The sequence below is a fragment of the Phascolarctos cinereus genome, unplaced genomic scaffold (assembly GCF_003287225.1).
Source record: "Phascolarctos cinereus isolate Bilbo 61053 unplaced genomic scaffold, phaCin_HiC Scaffold_9;HRSCAF=440, whole genome shotgun sequence".
NCBI lineage: Eukaryota > Metazoa > Chordata > Mammalia > Diprotodontia > Phascolarctidae > Phascolarctos > Phascolarctos cinereus.
In genome coordinates, this window is record NW_027556402.1 from 249,584,632 (window position 1) to 249,600,230 (window position 15,599).

Here is a 15,599-nt window from a genome sequence, read left to right on the forward strand (position 1 = left end):
TGATGATGGGCTGAGGTCAGATACTTCTCTACCTGCTGCCCACTCAAGTGTGCACTTTCTATGTGGCTTCTGTTGTGTACAGGTATAGAAATGCCTCCAGCACACTGTTTCTACTACACCACAGTGCCTCTCAGAATGGAGTCAAATAAGCCTCAACTAGGAAAGATTATTTGAAGATAATAACAATAAAATTTTTCAGTTTTTGCCATTACAACTCATATTTTATAGAAGGTAGGATTGACAAAGCACAAAAAAAGGGTCATTCAAATATCATCCCCAATAAATATTAGCAATTTTTTTTTCACGGGGCACCCACCTGCTTCCTGCTGCTTGATGTCCTGGTAAATCACTGTGCCTTTCATGTGTCACTCTTATGCATTTACCACTTCTTGTCTTGCAGTATAGTTATCTGGATATGGAGAGTCATTGAATAATAGTTCTACCCAACTCTCAACCTTGTAGAGGTGGGAATTAAGGCCAAGAGAAGAGTAGTGATATTTCCCAAGTCACACAGCAAGTTTTTGGCACAGCTGCATCTCATGACTCCTACTTCAGTGGCCTTTCATATCACCACACCATGTTTACCTCTCTTAATTTCTTCCCTGCTAAGCTATAACGTTGTTGAACGATTTTGTTTTACATATGCAAATGAGACATATGCAGGTAATCTCTAAGACCTCTTCCAGTTCTAGACCCTATGATCCTTCCCAGATTTTAACAGAGCATCTGTAAAAAAAAAAAAAGAATTTCATAAATGTTCGCTATTCTTACTTCTGAGCAGCTAGGTGCCACAGTGGATAGAGTGTTGGCCTTGGAGTCAAAATGAGCTGTGTTCAAATCCAGCTTCAGACTCTTACTAGCTCTGTGATCCTGGGGAAATCACTTATCCCTGTTTACTTCTGTTTCCTCATCTATACAACAAGTTGGACAAAGAACAAGAATACCACTCCAATATTTTTGCCAAGAAAACCCCAAATGGGGGTCACAAAAAACAATTTTTACATGGAGAAAACAGTCAAGATGAATAATGACTCACCCAGAACTACATCTCCTGGGTTACCCGGAGTCTATTGATGACTTTTTTGAAGGCAGCTTTCACCTCCTTGTTCCTCAAGCTGTAGATAAAAGGGTTCAGCATGGGGATGACAACTGTATAGAAGACAGACACCACCTTGTCCTCTTCCAGAGATTTATTTGAGTTACTGCACATATACATGAATGTGAGGGTCCCAAAGAAGAGCATCACAGCTGTGAGGTGGGAGGCACAAGTGGAGAAGGTCTTGGCTCTGCCTCCAACTGACTTGATATGCAGGATGGCCCTGATGATGAACAAATAGGATACAAGGATCACTACAGCATTGGCCAAAATCACAAAGTTCCCAAAGAAGAGAATCAGAATTTGGGTAGTGGTGGTATCACTGCATGAAAGCTCCAGCAGGGGTGGCAGATCACAGAAGAAGAAGTTGATCTGGTTGGGCCCACAGAAGGAAAGTGTGAATGTGCAGACTGTGCGAAGGATAGCTCCTGATAAACCACCACCATAGGCCCCTGCCACCAAGCCCCAACGGGTGCCCAGTGTCATGGCTGATGAGTACAGGAGAGGACTGCTAATGGCAACATAACGGTCATAGGCCATCACTGATAACAGGAAACACTCAGTGCCAGCACAGACTGTGAAAAAGAAGAACTGAGTAGCACAAGAGTTATAGGAGACACTCGTTCTGCCAATAATCAGTGTGACCAAGATCTGAGGGATGATGATTGAAGAGTAGCAGGCATCCAAGAGGGAGAGGTGGCTCAGGAAGAAGTACATGGGGGTGTGAAGATGGAAATCCAAGCGAATCAGTAGGACCATGCCCATGTTGCCCAGCAGGGTGATGAGATAGAAACTGAGAAATATCAGGAAGAGAATAACTCCCAAATTAGGATGGTCAGTGAAGCCAATGAGAACGAACTCTGTCACAGTGGAATGATTCTGCTCAGCCATTGACTCCACTATTGCCTGATTGGGTAAGGGAGAAAATGGCATTAAAGATCCTGGATCTGGCAGGCCATGACAATCAATCTTGCTGGGAAGGAAACTGAATGAGGGGTTAAGAGAAACTTTAAGGAAAAGGGTAATTATCTCATATCACACTAGGCAGGGTGAAAGTATATCTATGATTATTGAAAACATTGTCATAGGGTGTGGGAAGGCTAGGGTGATCACAAGTGGGAGTAGAGATGGAGTTCTTAGTCAGGAATTGATCTAGCCAAAACCAAATAATGAGATTGCAATAATGATAGCAACAAGAACAACACGGGGCAGCTAGGTGGCACAGTGGATAGAGCACTGCCCTGAAGTCAGGAAGACCTGAGTTCAAATCCAACCTCAGATCAAATACTTGACACTTACTAGCTATGTGTCCCTGGGCAAGTCACTTAACTCTAATTCCAAGAAAAAAAAAGAACAACAACAACAATTATAACACACTTACTAAGTGCCAGGCACTGTGCTAAGTGCTTCACAGTCATTATTTTATTGGAGCTTCACAACAACCCTAAGAGGTAAGTGCTGTTATTATCCTCATTTTACAGATGAGGATTCTAAGGCAAACAAGTTAAGTGACTTCCCCAGAATCAAACAGCTAGTTAGTGTCTGAAGCTGGATTTGAACTCATGTCTTCCTGCCTGCAGCCATCTGCAGCCCAGTTTATATTTAGTGTTAAAAAAAATCTAAAAGACTAAGACAGTCAGGAAGATTGATTCCGGTAGCAGGACATTCAGGCTGAAAAGTCATAAAGGAATCAAGAGACAAAATACGGAGCACAGTAAAGGAGCTGACCATTTGTTTGATAGTGTGGAATAAAGGGACATGAATTTAGAGAGAGGGGGATCTATTTTCCTGTAGAAGACAATCCTAAAGGCAATGAATAGCAGTTAAAGAGAGCAAGATTTCAGTCTTTTAAGAAAAAGGTTCCAAGAAGTATGACCCCCCTGAAGTGCCTTGAGGAAATAGAGCCCAATCACTGGTTGTCTCTAATTCCAATGCTGGAAGACTACCTAAGAGGAGATGCCTGTTCAGATAAGAACTGCATCAGATGACATTTGAGATCCATTCCATCTCTGAGATTCTACATGATTCTAAAAGGATGCCGACACTGAGGGCTTAATTACCAGACAGACATACAATTTGGAAGACCAATTTGCCTCATTATTCTGCCTGCTTAATTACTTGAACACCTTGAGTGCAATGATTTTATTTTGTCTTTCTTGTTTCCCCAGCACCTAGCACCATGAGTGACATCTAGTAGTCACTTAATAAATACGAGTTGGTTGATTGTTTGACCATATGGTAGCTAGAGTTTCTGCACAGAAAATAATCCCATATTTCTGAAGGAAATGACTTTAAATATTCTAGTGCAAATTTATAATTTCATCACTCTGGGTTATCTCCATTGGATCTTGCTTTACTCCTCATAATGAACTTGCATTCTAAGGATCAGACACATGTATGCAAGTGTGTCCTCATGTACACATTATTCATAATGTTTACAAAAGATACTGTCACCACAATTACTGACTCTCCCCTATATTTTATCATCCCTCTGGCATCAATGTAGGATTTACAATACCTGTGCTGGTAAATAATCTTTTCTCAAGTTCCTGCAAGGTGGAAGGATTCCTTTGTAAGACACTACATGTATTTCCTCAAATCTTCTCAATAACAAAATGGTCCACGGAGATCAATGCCATAGAGGATTAGAAGTCACAAGAGATGTAATTATTCATTTTCCCTTTTCCATTGAATTACTGAAATCCAGATTCTGAAGAGCTTTCCCACAAGTTTACAGGCTAAGATGGCAGACCTGGCTGTTACTTTGGATACATATGATTTCAGATGATGTATCAGTGGGGTGATTCACCAACAACTTTGTCTGAATTGTTTAGTCAAACAACGAATGGGATTGATTTGTCCTCTCTGAATTTAAGAGGCATGTGTCTGCATGATCCACCATGGTCCAGGTGAAAGTCAGAGTGGCAGTAACAGCTTGCCTTGCTATATAGAGCAAAGGGGTGTTGCAATTACCTCTCATGATGGCTGTGGGCTAGTGGTTTGAAGCCCATACCTTTGCTACTAAATCCCAGAGAAGTATAACAGATAGACTCCCAATCTAAGGAAAAGGGGAGCAGAACCTCAAATCCAAGGGACAACTCATCAAGGAATTCATTATCTCCTCCTCTCCACAACAGAGGAAGGAATCTACATCTTGAGAAATCACGAGGCTCAGGGGAGCTGGTGGCAGCATGTTCCTGATGTTACTTCTGTGAGGTGCTCTGTGGCCCATGAGAAATGCAGCTTTGTCAATGCTTCAGAGATTGCACCACTGATCTCACCAATACAATCAGGACAGCCTGTCCTGGATGAACAGCACCTGAGCAAGGAAGCTAAGGCACATCTCCACAGCAAGAAATGTATTGCCCCATTTCACAGATAAAGAAATATGTTCCGAATAACTCACACACAATCAGTCAGTGTTCTTTCAATTAAAATACACTGCCTCAGTAAGTTCTTAGTAAAGGCCTGAAAAGTACAGAAGGCAATCCCATAACCATCCTTCCCTAGCACCACATCTGAAAACCCATGTTGGCAAGGTACCATTCTTCATATCTAGTCAACTCTCTCGAGCTTTAATTTAATTCATTTCCTCTTGTTCCAAGCTTATGTAATCTATCCAGGCTTTCCAAATGTAATGTCTTCAGGTGCTGAGCCAAGATTTGGACTTGTTGATCTAGTAACAGTTTTCAAAGTCCTGAATTGAAGATTCAAAGATTTATAACTGAAGGGAACCTTGGAGGCCACTGGATCTAAACCCATAATATCAAAAGTTGGATAAACTGAATATCAGAGAGGTAAAGTTACTTGTCCATGGTCACACAAGTAGTAAGGGACAGACCTATTATTCAAAACTATGTCTTAAAAAAACTATGTATTCCCACTACCATTCTTTCCACTGTAACACAATATCTCTCAATCATTGATTAAGAGCTGGCAAAATAAGTCATCTGGGGTCATCTAGTTCAATTAGTTTTTTTTGTTTTGCAGATGAAGAAACTGAGCGAGAAAGAGGTTAAATGATATATCCAAGGTCAAACTAGAAGTACATAGCAAAACACAGATCTGAACCCAAATCCTCTGACACTGCATTTAATGTTCCTTCCATTGTTTTGGGGCAGAGCCACAATGGTGGAGTAAAGGCAGGAGCTTATCTGAGCTCTCCTAAATTCCTCTCTGAACAACCTTAAAATAATCCCTCAAAATGAATTCTGCAGCTACCTATCCATTATGCCAATATGCTCCTATTTATCTATTATAATTTTTTATTTGAAACTCATCTTTGCAGATTTATGGTAAAATTGTGATCCTCTGGTGCCTTAGAAATAATTCCTCTCAAAGATATTCTTTGTCTTGTGTCTGGGAAGAACTATGTAGATGCAGATAAAATGGAATACCTCAGTCCAGGTTATAATTCTTTGGTAATCTAAAGCTGAGCTTAGACATTAGCCCCTAAGGAACCAAACTTTAAGGCTCTTCTTCCGAAGCAGCTTTCTTTCAATTCTACAATTTCAATTCAGAATGCTTCCTCAGGAAGATAGAATGGGGAAGTGGAAAGTACAGCAGATTGAGTCACAGAATCATAAATTTAGAGCTAAAAGGGAATATAAAAGCCACAATATTCAAGCCCTTCATTTTATAGGTGAGGAAAACCGAGAGTTAGAGAAGCTAAGTAATTTTCCCAATCATAAACTGAGTGTTACCAGCAGGATTCAAACCTAAGTCCTCTGGACAGAATGTCTAATGCTCTATCCAAGACCTGAGCTAAAATTCTTTATTTACCACTTATTACACATGGTGCCAAGGACAGCTCACTTAAGTTCTTGGAGCACAATTTTCTCATTTGTCAAATGAGCATAGTAACTCTTGCACTAACTTCCTCACAGGGTCGCCTTAAGGAAAGAATTTTTTAAAACTTTAAATCACCATGTAAATGTGAGCTATTATTATCTAACTAGGTCCCTTAGAGCTAATTTTCTAATGGGCTACCTTGTAACAATGAGGCATCTATGATGGAGAAATGGAAAAAAATAAATAGCTTTCACGGCATCTCCCCTGAAGACAATATTTTAAAAGCTTGATTAATTTTCTTCATTCTTATATATTAGCGACTGTCTAATATGTTCCCTTAATACCTGTTTTAGCCTCCCATCAGGGTTATTATGAGAATCAAATGAAATAATATCTGTAAAGTGCTTAGCATAGGACCTGGAACTTAGCAGGTGTTTAGTAAATACTTGTTCTACTAAAAAATTACTTGAAATTATTAATGACTTTAGCTAACTGGCAGGACGTAAGTAAAGCCACATAAATCATCAGAATTTCTACATATTACCAACAAAGTCTAGCAGCAAGAGATAGAAAGAGAGCTTCCATTTAAAATAACTGTAGACAATATAAAATACCTGGGAGTCTACCTGTCAAGGCAAACCCAGGAACTATATGAACACAACTATAAAACATTTTTCACACAAATAAAGCCAGACCTAAACAATTGGGAAAGTGTTATTTGCTGATCGGTAGGCTGAGCCAATATAATAAAAATAATTAATTCTGCCCAAATTAATGTATTTTTCAGTCCCATACCCATCAAATTATCAAAAAGTTATTTTATAGAGCTAGAAACAATAATAACAAAACTAATCTCAAAGAACAAAACCTGAACAATATCAAGGGAATGAATGGAAAAAATGTGAAAGAAGGTGGTCTAGCCATATCAGACCTCAAACTTATTATAAAGCAGTAATTTATCAAAAACAATCTGATACTGGCTAAGCAGTAGAGTGGTAGATCAGTAGAATAGATTAGGTATAAATTACATTAAATGACCATAGTAATCTAGTATGTGGTAAACACAACAATCCAAGCTTCTGCAACAAAAACTGATTATCTAACAAAAATTGTTTGGAAAACTGAAAACAGTTTGGCAGAAATTAGGTATAGAACAACATCTCACACCATATACCAGAATAAGGTCAAAATGGATACATGATTTGAACATAAAGGGTGATGCTGTTAGCAAATTAAGAGAGTACAGAATAATTTATCCATCAGATTTGTTCTATCAGATTTTTGGAGAATGAAAAAATTTAGGACCAAAGAAAATATAGAGAGCATTATGAAATGTAAAAGAGATCATTTTGATTACATAAAATTAAAAAGTTTTTGCACAAACAAAACCAATGCAACAAAAATTATAAGGAAAGCAGAAAACTGGGGTGTGGGGGTTGCAACAAGTATCTCTGATAAAGGTTTCAGTTCTCAAATATGTACAGAACTGAGTGAAATTTATAGGAATACAAGTCACTCCCCAATTGATAAATGGTCAAAGGATATGAACAGGCAGTTTTCAGATGAAGAAATCAAAGCTATCCATAGTCATATAAAAATGCTTTAAATTATGACTGATTATAGAAATGAAAATTAAAACAATTCTGAGGTACCACCACACACAACAAGAAAGGAAAATGTTGGATGTCGGAGGGAATGTAGGAAAATTGGGACACTAATGCGTTATTGGTAGAGCTGTGAACTGAACGAACCATTATGGAGAACAATTTGGAACTATGCCCAAAGAGCTATAAAACTGTGCATACCCTGTGATCTAGCAATACCATTGTTAGGTCTGTATCCCAAATAAAAAGGGGGAGAAGGACCTATTTTTAGAAAAATATTTATAGCAGCTTTTTGTTGTGGCTTAAGAACTGGAAATTGAAGGGATGCCCATTAATTTGGGAATATCTGAACAAGTTGTGGTATATGATCGTAATGGAACATTATTGTGCTATAAGAAATGACAAACAGGTGATTTCAGAAAAACCTGGAAAGATCTATATGAACTAATGTACAGTGAAGTGAACAGAACCAGAACAACTTGAAAAAGTATGTTGCCCTCATTAATATATCTTGATCAGCATTGTAAGCTAATTATGAAGGAGGCAATGTGTTAAAATTGTATGAGAGGCCATGCAATAAGCTAATGCTTGTAGAACTGCTTTTAATTTTGATATCTATTGAGCACTGGTAGTATAGAGTTCAATGCAATCTTCCAAAATTATATAATTTTTATTTAAAATCCCAATAGAATTGTTGAAAATTTCCTTGAATGTGTCATTCTATCACTGCATGTGTAAAATTATATGTTTGCAATGCTGGAGATTCCCTGAACATATTGGACACATCTAATCAATTAGCATCTCTAACTATATCTGTTCCTCCATCCACTTGCAGTGCAAATGTGAGAATATCAATTTCTCAATTAATTTATTGAAAAAGTATGTAGACATACAGGAAATATTTTTCACTCTAGTTTCTATAAATTGAAAAATTAGAAGTTACTTTGCAAATGATTCATCAACTATCATCCTGACTATAATCAATGGTTGCTAGTAGTATGAATGTTTTTCTCATTGAAAGAATCATTTTATACTTAGCAATTTCATAAAACACCTTATAAAATGCAAGCAAGAATGATACTGCATTTATGATTTTAAGAAAAAGTATGTTTTTGCTTATTCAAAATATTTAATTTTGTTTGGAAAAAATTTTATTTTTCCAATATGTTTTTGCATGTTTACTTTCCAGATTTCATCTCAGTTTATTAGGTTTCATGTTTTCCCTGGATAACATAACCATAGAACCAAACATGTTGTTTTTTGCTTTCTTTTAGTAATAGAATTTGTGAACCCCAATGATAAACAGTCAGTTTCAGGGTCTGGGCATTTTACTTGATGTTTCTATATTTCCTCTATATAAAAGGTTTCCATTGCTTTTGCTTACACTAGTTTCAGTGAAGCTAGTAGATTTCTTCTTCAGAGTAATTTTGCTTTTTTTGTTACAGAGAACTAAAATTTCATTAAAATTATATAATACAAATAGAAGATGACTTGTTTTTAATTCAGTTGTTAAAGATATCAAGTAAGTATCTGGTGACTGTTCTCTAGTTGTTTCATTTTTAAAAAAAAGTTGTAGTTTTTATGGAAAGTTGATGATTTGTTATTTTTAGCAAGATGAAATTCACTGAGAAGCTGCATGGTGAAGGGATGGAGTGCTGAGCTGGAAGTCATGAAGGCCTGAGTTCAAATCTTGATTCAGATATCCTGTACCTGCATGACCCCAATCAGGTCAACTAGCCTTTTTATGCATCAGTTTTTGGACTCAGTTGACTCTGACAACCTTCCCAACTTTAAATCTATGATATTCTGAGAAATAAATTATATCAGTATGATGACACTTCCATGCAAAGATTGTTCATATTTAAACATTTATTTACTTTTCAATTTTTTTACATTTTTATGTAAAATTTTAAGTTCCAAATTCCACCCCTCCCTCCTTCCGTACCCTTCCACTTCCTGAGATTATAAGCAATCAGATGTGGGTTTTGCATGTACAGTTCTGTGAAACATTTCCATATTAGTCATTTTGTATAAGAAGACAAACAAAAACAGAAAGTGAAAAATAGTATGCTTCAGTCTGTATTCAAAAATATCAGTTCTTTCTCTGAAAGTGGATAGTATGCTTTATAATTAATCCTTTGGGATTGTCTTGGATCATTGTATTGTTTAGAATAGCTAAGTCATTCACAGTTCTTTATCAAACAATATTGTTGTTACTGTGTACAATGTTCTCCTGGTTCTGTTCACTTCATTATGCATCAGTTCATGTAGGTCTTTCCAGGTTTTTCTGAAATCATCCTGTTTGTCATTTCTTATAGCACAATAATATTCTATTCCAATCATATACCACAGGTTGTTCTTACATTCCCAAAGTGATGGACAGCCCTTCAATTTCCAATTCTTAAGCCATCACAAAAAGAGCTGCTATAAATATTTTTGTAAAAATGGGTCCTTCTCCCCTTTTATCTTTGGGATAGAGACCTAACAATAGTGTTGCTAGATCACAGGGTATGCACAATTTTATAGCCCTTTGGGCATAGTTCCAAATTGTTCTCCATAATGGTTGTGTCAGTTCACAACTACACCAGTAGTGCATTAGTGTCCCAGTTTTCCTACATTTCCATCAACATCCAGCGTTTTCCTTTCTTGTTGTGTTAGCTGATCTGATAGGTGTGTGGTGGCACCTCAGAGTTGTTTTAATTTTCATTTCTATAATCAGTAATAATTCATCACTTTTTTCTATGACTATGAATAGCTTTGATTTCTTCATCTGAAATATCCTTTGACCATTTATCATTTGGGGAATGTCTTGTATTTTTATAAATTTGACTCAGTTCTGTATATATTTGAGAACTAAAGCCTTTATCTGAGATATTTGTTGCAAACCACACAGCCCAATTTTCTGCTTCCCTTATAATTTTTGTTGCATTGGTTTTGTTTGTGCAAAAACTTTTTAATTTTATGTAATTGAAATGATCTCTCACATTTTGCAATGCTCTCTATATTTTCTTCGGCCTTAAATTCTTTCATTATCCATAAATATGATAGATAAGTTATTCTGTACCCCCTTAATTTGATTACAGTATCACCCTTTGCATTTAAATCATGTATGCATTTTGACCATAACCTTGTATGTGGTGTGAGATGTTGGTCTATACCTAATTTACGCCATACTTTTTTCAGTTTTCCAAGCAATTTTTGTTAATCAGTTTTTGTTGCAGAAGCTTGGATTGTTGGGTTTTCCATATACTTGATTACTATGGTCATTTAATGTAGTTTATACATAATCTATTCTGCTGATCCCCAACTCTATTGCTTAGCCAGTACCAGATTGTTATTGATAATTAGTGCTTTGTAATACAGTTTGAGGTCTGATATGGTTAGATCACCTTCTTTCACATTTTTTCCCCATTGATTCCCTTGATATTGTTCAGGTTTTGTTTTTGAAGATTAATTTTGTTATTATGGTTTGTAGCTCTATAAAATAATTTTTTATAGTTTGATATGGCACTGAATAACTGGATTAATTTGGGCAGAATTAATCATTTTTATTACATTGGCTCATCCTACCCATCAGCAAATAACACTTTCCCCATTGTTTAGATCTGGCTTTATTTGTGTGAAAAATGTTTTATAGTTGTGTTCATATAGTTCCTGGGTTTGTCTTGGCAGGTAGACTCCCAGGTATTTCATATTGTCTACAGTTATTTTAAATAGAACCTCTCTTTCCATCTCTTGCTGCTGGACTTTGTTGGTAATATGTAGAAATTCTGATGATTTATGTGGCTTTACTTTATGTCCTGTCACTTTGCTAAAGTCATTAATAATTTCAAGGAATTTTTTAGTGGATCAAGTATTTATCAAACACCTACTATGTTCCAGGTCTTTTGCTAAGCACTTTACTGATATTATTTCATTTGATATTCACAATAACCCTGATGGGAGGCTAAAAAAGTTATTAAGGAATCATATTAGACAGTAGCTAATATATAAGAATGAAGAAAATTAATCAAGCTTTTAAAATATTGTCTTCAGGGGAGATGCCCTGAGAGCTATTTCTTTTCTCCATTTCTCCACCACAGATGCCTCATTGTTACTAGATAGCCCATCAGAAAATTAGCTCTAGGACCTAGTTAGATAATAATAGCTCATATTTACAGGGTGATTTAAAGTTTTAAAAAATTCTTTCCTTAAGGGGACCCTGTGAGGAAGGTAGAGCAAGAGTTATTATTCCCATTTGACAGATGAGAAAATTGTACTCCAAAAACTTAAGTGAGCTGTCCTTGGCACCATGTGTAATAAGTGGTACATAACTTTAGCTCAGGTCTTGGACACAGCATTAGACTTTCTGTCAGGAGGACTTAGGTTTGAATTCTGCCAGTGACACTCAGCTGTAGGTTTGGGAAAATTACTTAGCATCTCTAACTCTCAGTTTTCCTCATCTACAAAATGAAGGGCTTGAATATTATGGCTTTCATATTCCCTTTTAGCTCTAAATTTATGATTCTGTGACTTAATCTGCTGTACTTTCCACTACCCCATTCTATCTTCCTGAGGAATCATTCTGAATTGAAATTGTAGAATTAAAAGAAAGCTGCTTCTGAAGGAGAGCCTTAAAGTTTGGTTCCTTAAGGGCTAATGTCTAGCTCAGTTTAGATTAATAAAAATCATAACCTGGACTGAGGTATTCCATTTTATCTGCATCTACATAGTTCTTCCCAGAGACAAGACAAAGAATACCTTTGGGAGAAATTATTTCTAAGGCCCCAGAGGATCACAGTTTTACCATAAATCTGCAAAGATGGGTTTCTAATAAAAAAATTATAATAGATAAATAGGAGTATATTGACATAATGGATCGGTAGCTCCAGAATTCATTTTGAGGCATTATTTTAAAGTTGTCAGATGGGAATTTGGGAGAGCTCAGGTAAGTTCCTGCCTTTACTCCATCATTGTGGCTCTGCCCCCAAACAATGGAAGGAACATTGAATGCAGTGCCAGAGGATTTGGGTTCAAAACTGTGTTTTGCCACGTACTTCTAGTTTGACCTTGGATATATCATTTAACCTCTTTCTTGCTCAGTTTCTTCATCTGTAAAACAAACAAAAAAAATAATTGAACTAGATGACCCCAGATGATTTATTTTGCCAGCTTTTAATCAATGATAGAGAGATATTGTGGTACAGTAGAAAAAATTGTGGACTTAAAGTTGAGGACATAGTTTTTTTAAAGACATAGTTTTGAATAATAGGTCTGTCCCTTACTACTTGTGTGACCATGGACAAGTAACTTTACCTCTCTGATATTCAGTTTATCCAACTTTTGAGATTAGGGGTTTAGATCTGGTGACCTCCAAAGTTCCTTTTAGTTATAAATCTTTGAGTCTTCAATTCAGCACTCCTCAAACTGTTACTAGATCAACAATTCCACATCTGGGCTGAGCAATTGAATATGTCATATTTGGAAAGCCTGGATAGATTACATAAGCTTGGAACAAGAGGAAATGAATTAAATTAAAGCTCGAGAGAGTTGACTAGATATGAAGAATGGTACCTTGCCAACATGGGTTTTCAGATGTGGTGCTAGGGAAGGATGGTTATGGGATTGCCTTCTGTACTTTTCAGGCCTTTACTAAGAACTTACTGAGGCAGTGTATTTTAATTGAAAGAACACTGACTGATTGTGTGTGAGTTATTCGGAACATATTTCTTTATCTGTGAAATGGGGCAATACATTTCTTGCTGTGGAGATGTGCCTTAGCTTCCTTGCTCAGGTGCTGTTCATCCAGGACAGGCTGTCCTGATTGTATTGGTGAGATCAGTGGTGCAATCTCTGAAGCATTGACAAAGCTGCATTTCTCATGGGCCACAGAGCACCTCACAGAAGTAACATCAGGAACATGCTGCCACCAGCTCCCCTGAGCCTCGTGATTTCTCAAGATGTAGATTCCTTCCTCTGTTGTGGAGAGGAGGAGATAATGAATTCCTTGATGAGTTGTCCCTTGGATTTGAGGTTCTGCTCCCCTTTTCCTTAGATTGGGAGTCTATCTGTTATACTTCTCTGGGATTTAGTAGCAAAGGTATGGGCTTCAAACCACTAGCCCACAGCCATCATGAGAGGTAATTGCAACACCCCTTTGCTTTATATAGCAAGACAAGCTGTTACTGCCACTCTGACTTTCACCTGGACCATGGTGGATCATGCAGACACATGCCTCTTAAATTCAGAGAGGACAAATCAATCCCATTAGTTGTTGGACTAAACAATTCAGACAAAGCTGTTGGTGAATCACCCCACTGATACATCATCTGAAATCATATGTATCCAAAGTAACAGCCAGGTCTGCCATCTTAGCCTGTAAACTTGTGGGAAAGCTCTTCAGAATCTGGATTTCAGTAATTCAATGGAAAAGGGAAAATGAATAATTACATCTCTTGTGACTTCTAACCCTCCATAACATTGATCTCCGTGGGCCATTTTGTTATTGAGAAGATTTGAGGAAATAAATGTCGTGTGCTACGAAGGAATCCTTCCACCTTGCAGGAACTTGAGAAAAGATTATTTACCAGCACAAGAATTGTAAATCCCACATTGATGCCAGAGGGATGATAAAATATGGGGGGGAGTCAGTAACTGAGGTGACTTTGTATTTTTTTATGAACATTATGGATAATGTGTACATGAGGACATCCTTGCATACATATGTCTGATCATTAGAATGCAAGTTCATTATGAGGAGTAAAGCCAGATCCAAGGGAGATAACCCAGAGTGATGAAATTATAAATTTGCACTGGAATATTTCAAATCATTTCCTTCAGACATATGTTGCTACTTTCTAGTGCAGAAACTCTAGCTACCATATGATCAAACAATCAATGAACTCGTATTTATTAAGGGACTACTAGATGTCATGTACTGTGGTAGGTGCTGGGGAAAGAAGAAAGGAAAAATAAAATCATTGTGCTCAAGGGGCTCAAGTAAATAAGCAGGTGGAATAATGAAGCAAATTGGTTTTCTCAATTAAGTAATGAAGCCCTCAGTGTCTGCATCCTGTTAGAATTATGTAGAATCTCAGAGTGTGAGTAGATTTCAAATGTCATCTGATACAATCCTTATATGAATAGGCATCTCCTCTTATTAGTCTTCCAGCATTTGAATTAGAGAGAACCAGTGATTGGGCTCTATTTCTCAAGGCAGTTCAGGAGGGTCATAATTCTTGGAGCCTTTTTATTAAAATGTTGAAATCTTGCTCTCTTTAACTTCTCTTCATTGCTCTTAGGATTGTCTTCTACAGGAACATAGATCATCTCTCTCTCTCTCTAAATTCATGACCCTTTATTCCACACTATCAAACAAATGGCCAACTCCTTTACTGTGCTCCATATTTTGTCTCTTGATTCCTTTCTGACTTTTCAGCCTGAATGTCCTACCACTGGAACCAGTTTTCCTGACTAACCCTTTGGATTTTTTTTTTTAACACTAAGTAGAAACTACGCTGCAGATCGCTGCAGGCAAGAAGACCTGAGTTGAAGTCCACCTTCAGACACTAACTAGCTGTTTGATTCTGGGGAAGTCACTTAACTTGTTTGCCTCAGAATCCTCATCTGTAAAATGAGGATAATAATAGCACTTACCTCTTAGTGTTGTTGTGAAGCTCCAATGAAATAATAATTGTAAAGTGCTCATCACAGTGCCTCGCACATGGTAAGTGTGCTATAAATGTTGTTGTTGTTTTGTTGTTCTTTTTTGACAATTAGTGTTAAGGTACTTACCCAGGGTCACATAGCTAGTAAGTGTGAAGTATTCAATCTGAGGTTGGATTTGAACTCAGATCTTCTTGACTTCGGGGCCAGTGCTCTATCCATTGTGTCACTTAGCTGCCCTATAGTTCTTGTTATCATTATTGCATTCTCATTATTTGGTTATGGCAAGCTGAATTCCTGACTAAGAACCCTGCTATCTCTATTCCCACTAGCAACCACCCTAGCCTTCCTACACCCATGACAATGTTTTGGACAATCATAGATATACTTTGACCCTGCCTATTGTGAGATGAGATAATTACCCTTTTGCTTAAAGTGTCCCTTAACCCCTCATTCAGTTTCCT

The 15,599-nt window shown here is 37.1% G+C and overlaps 1 protein-coding gene across 1 annotated transcript; it reads right to left on the reverse strand.

The window, feature by feature from the left end:
- Positions 1-1,042: 1,042 nt before the first annotated feature.
- On the reverse strand, positions 1,043-2,032 carry LOC110199669 (olfactory receptor 9I1-like). The gene has a single exon (XM_020974547.1). It carries the CDS (start codon positions 2,027-2,029, stop codon positions 1,043-1,045), a length of 987 nt encoding a protein of 328 aa, XP_020830206.1. The 5' UTR covers positions 2,030-2,032.
- Positions 2,033-15,599: the final 13,567 nt, after the last annotated feature.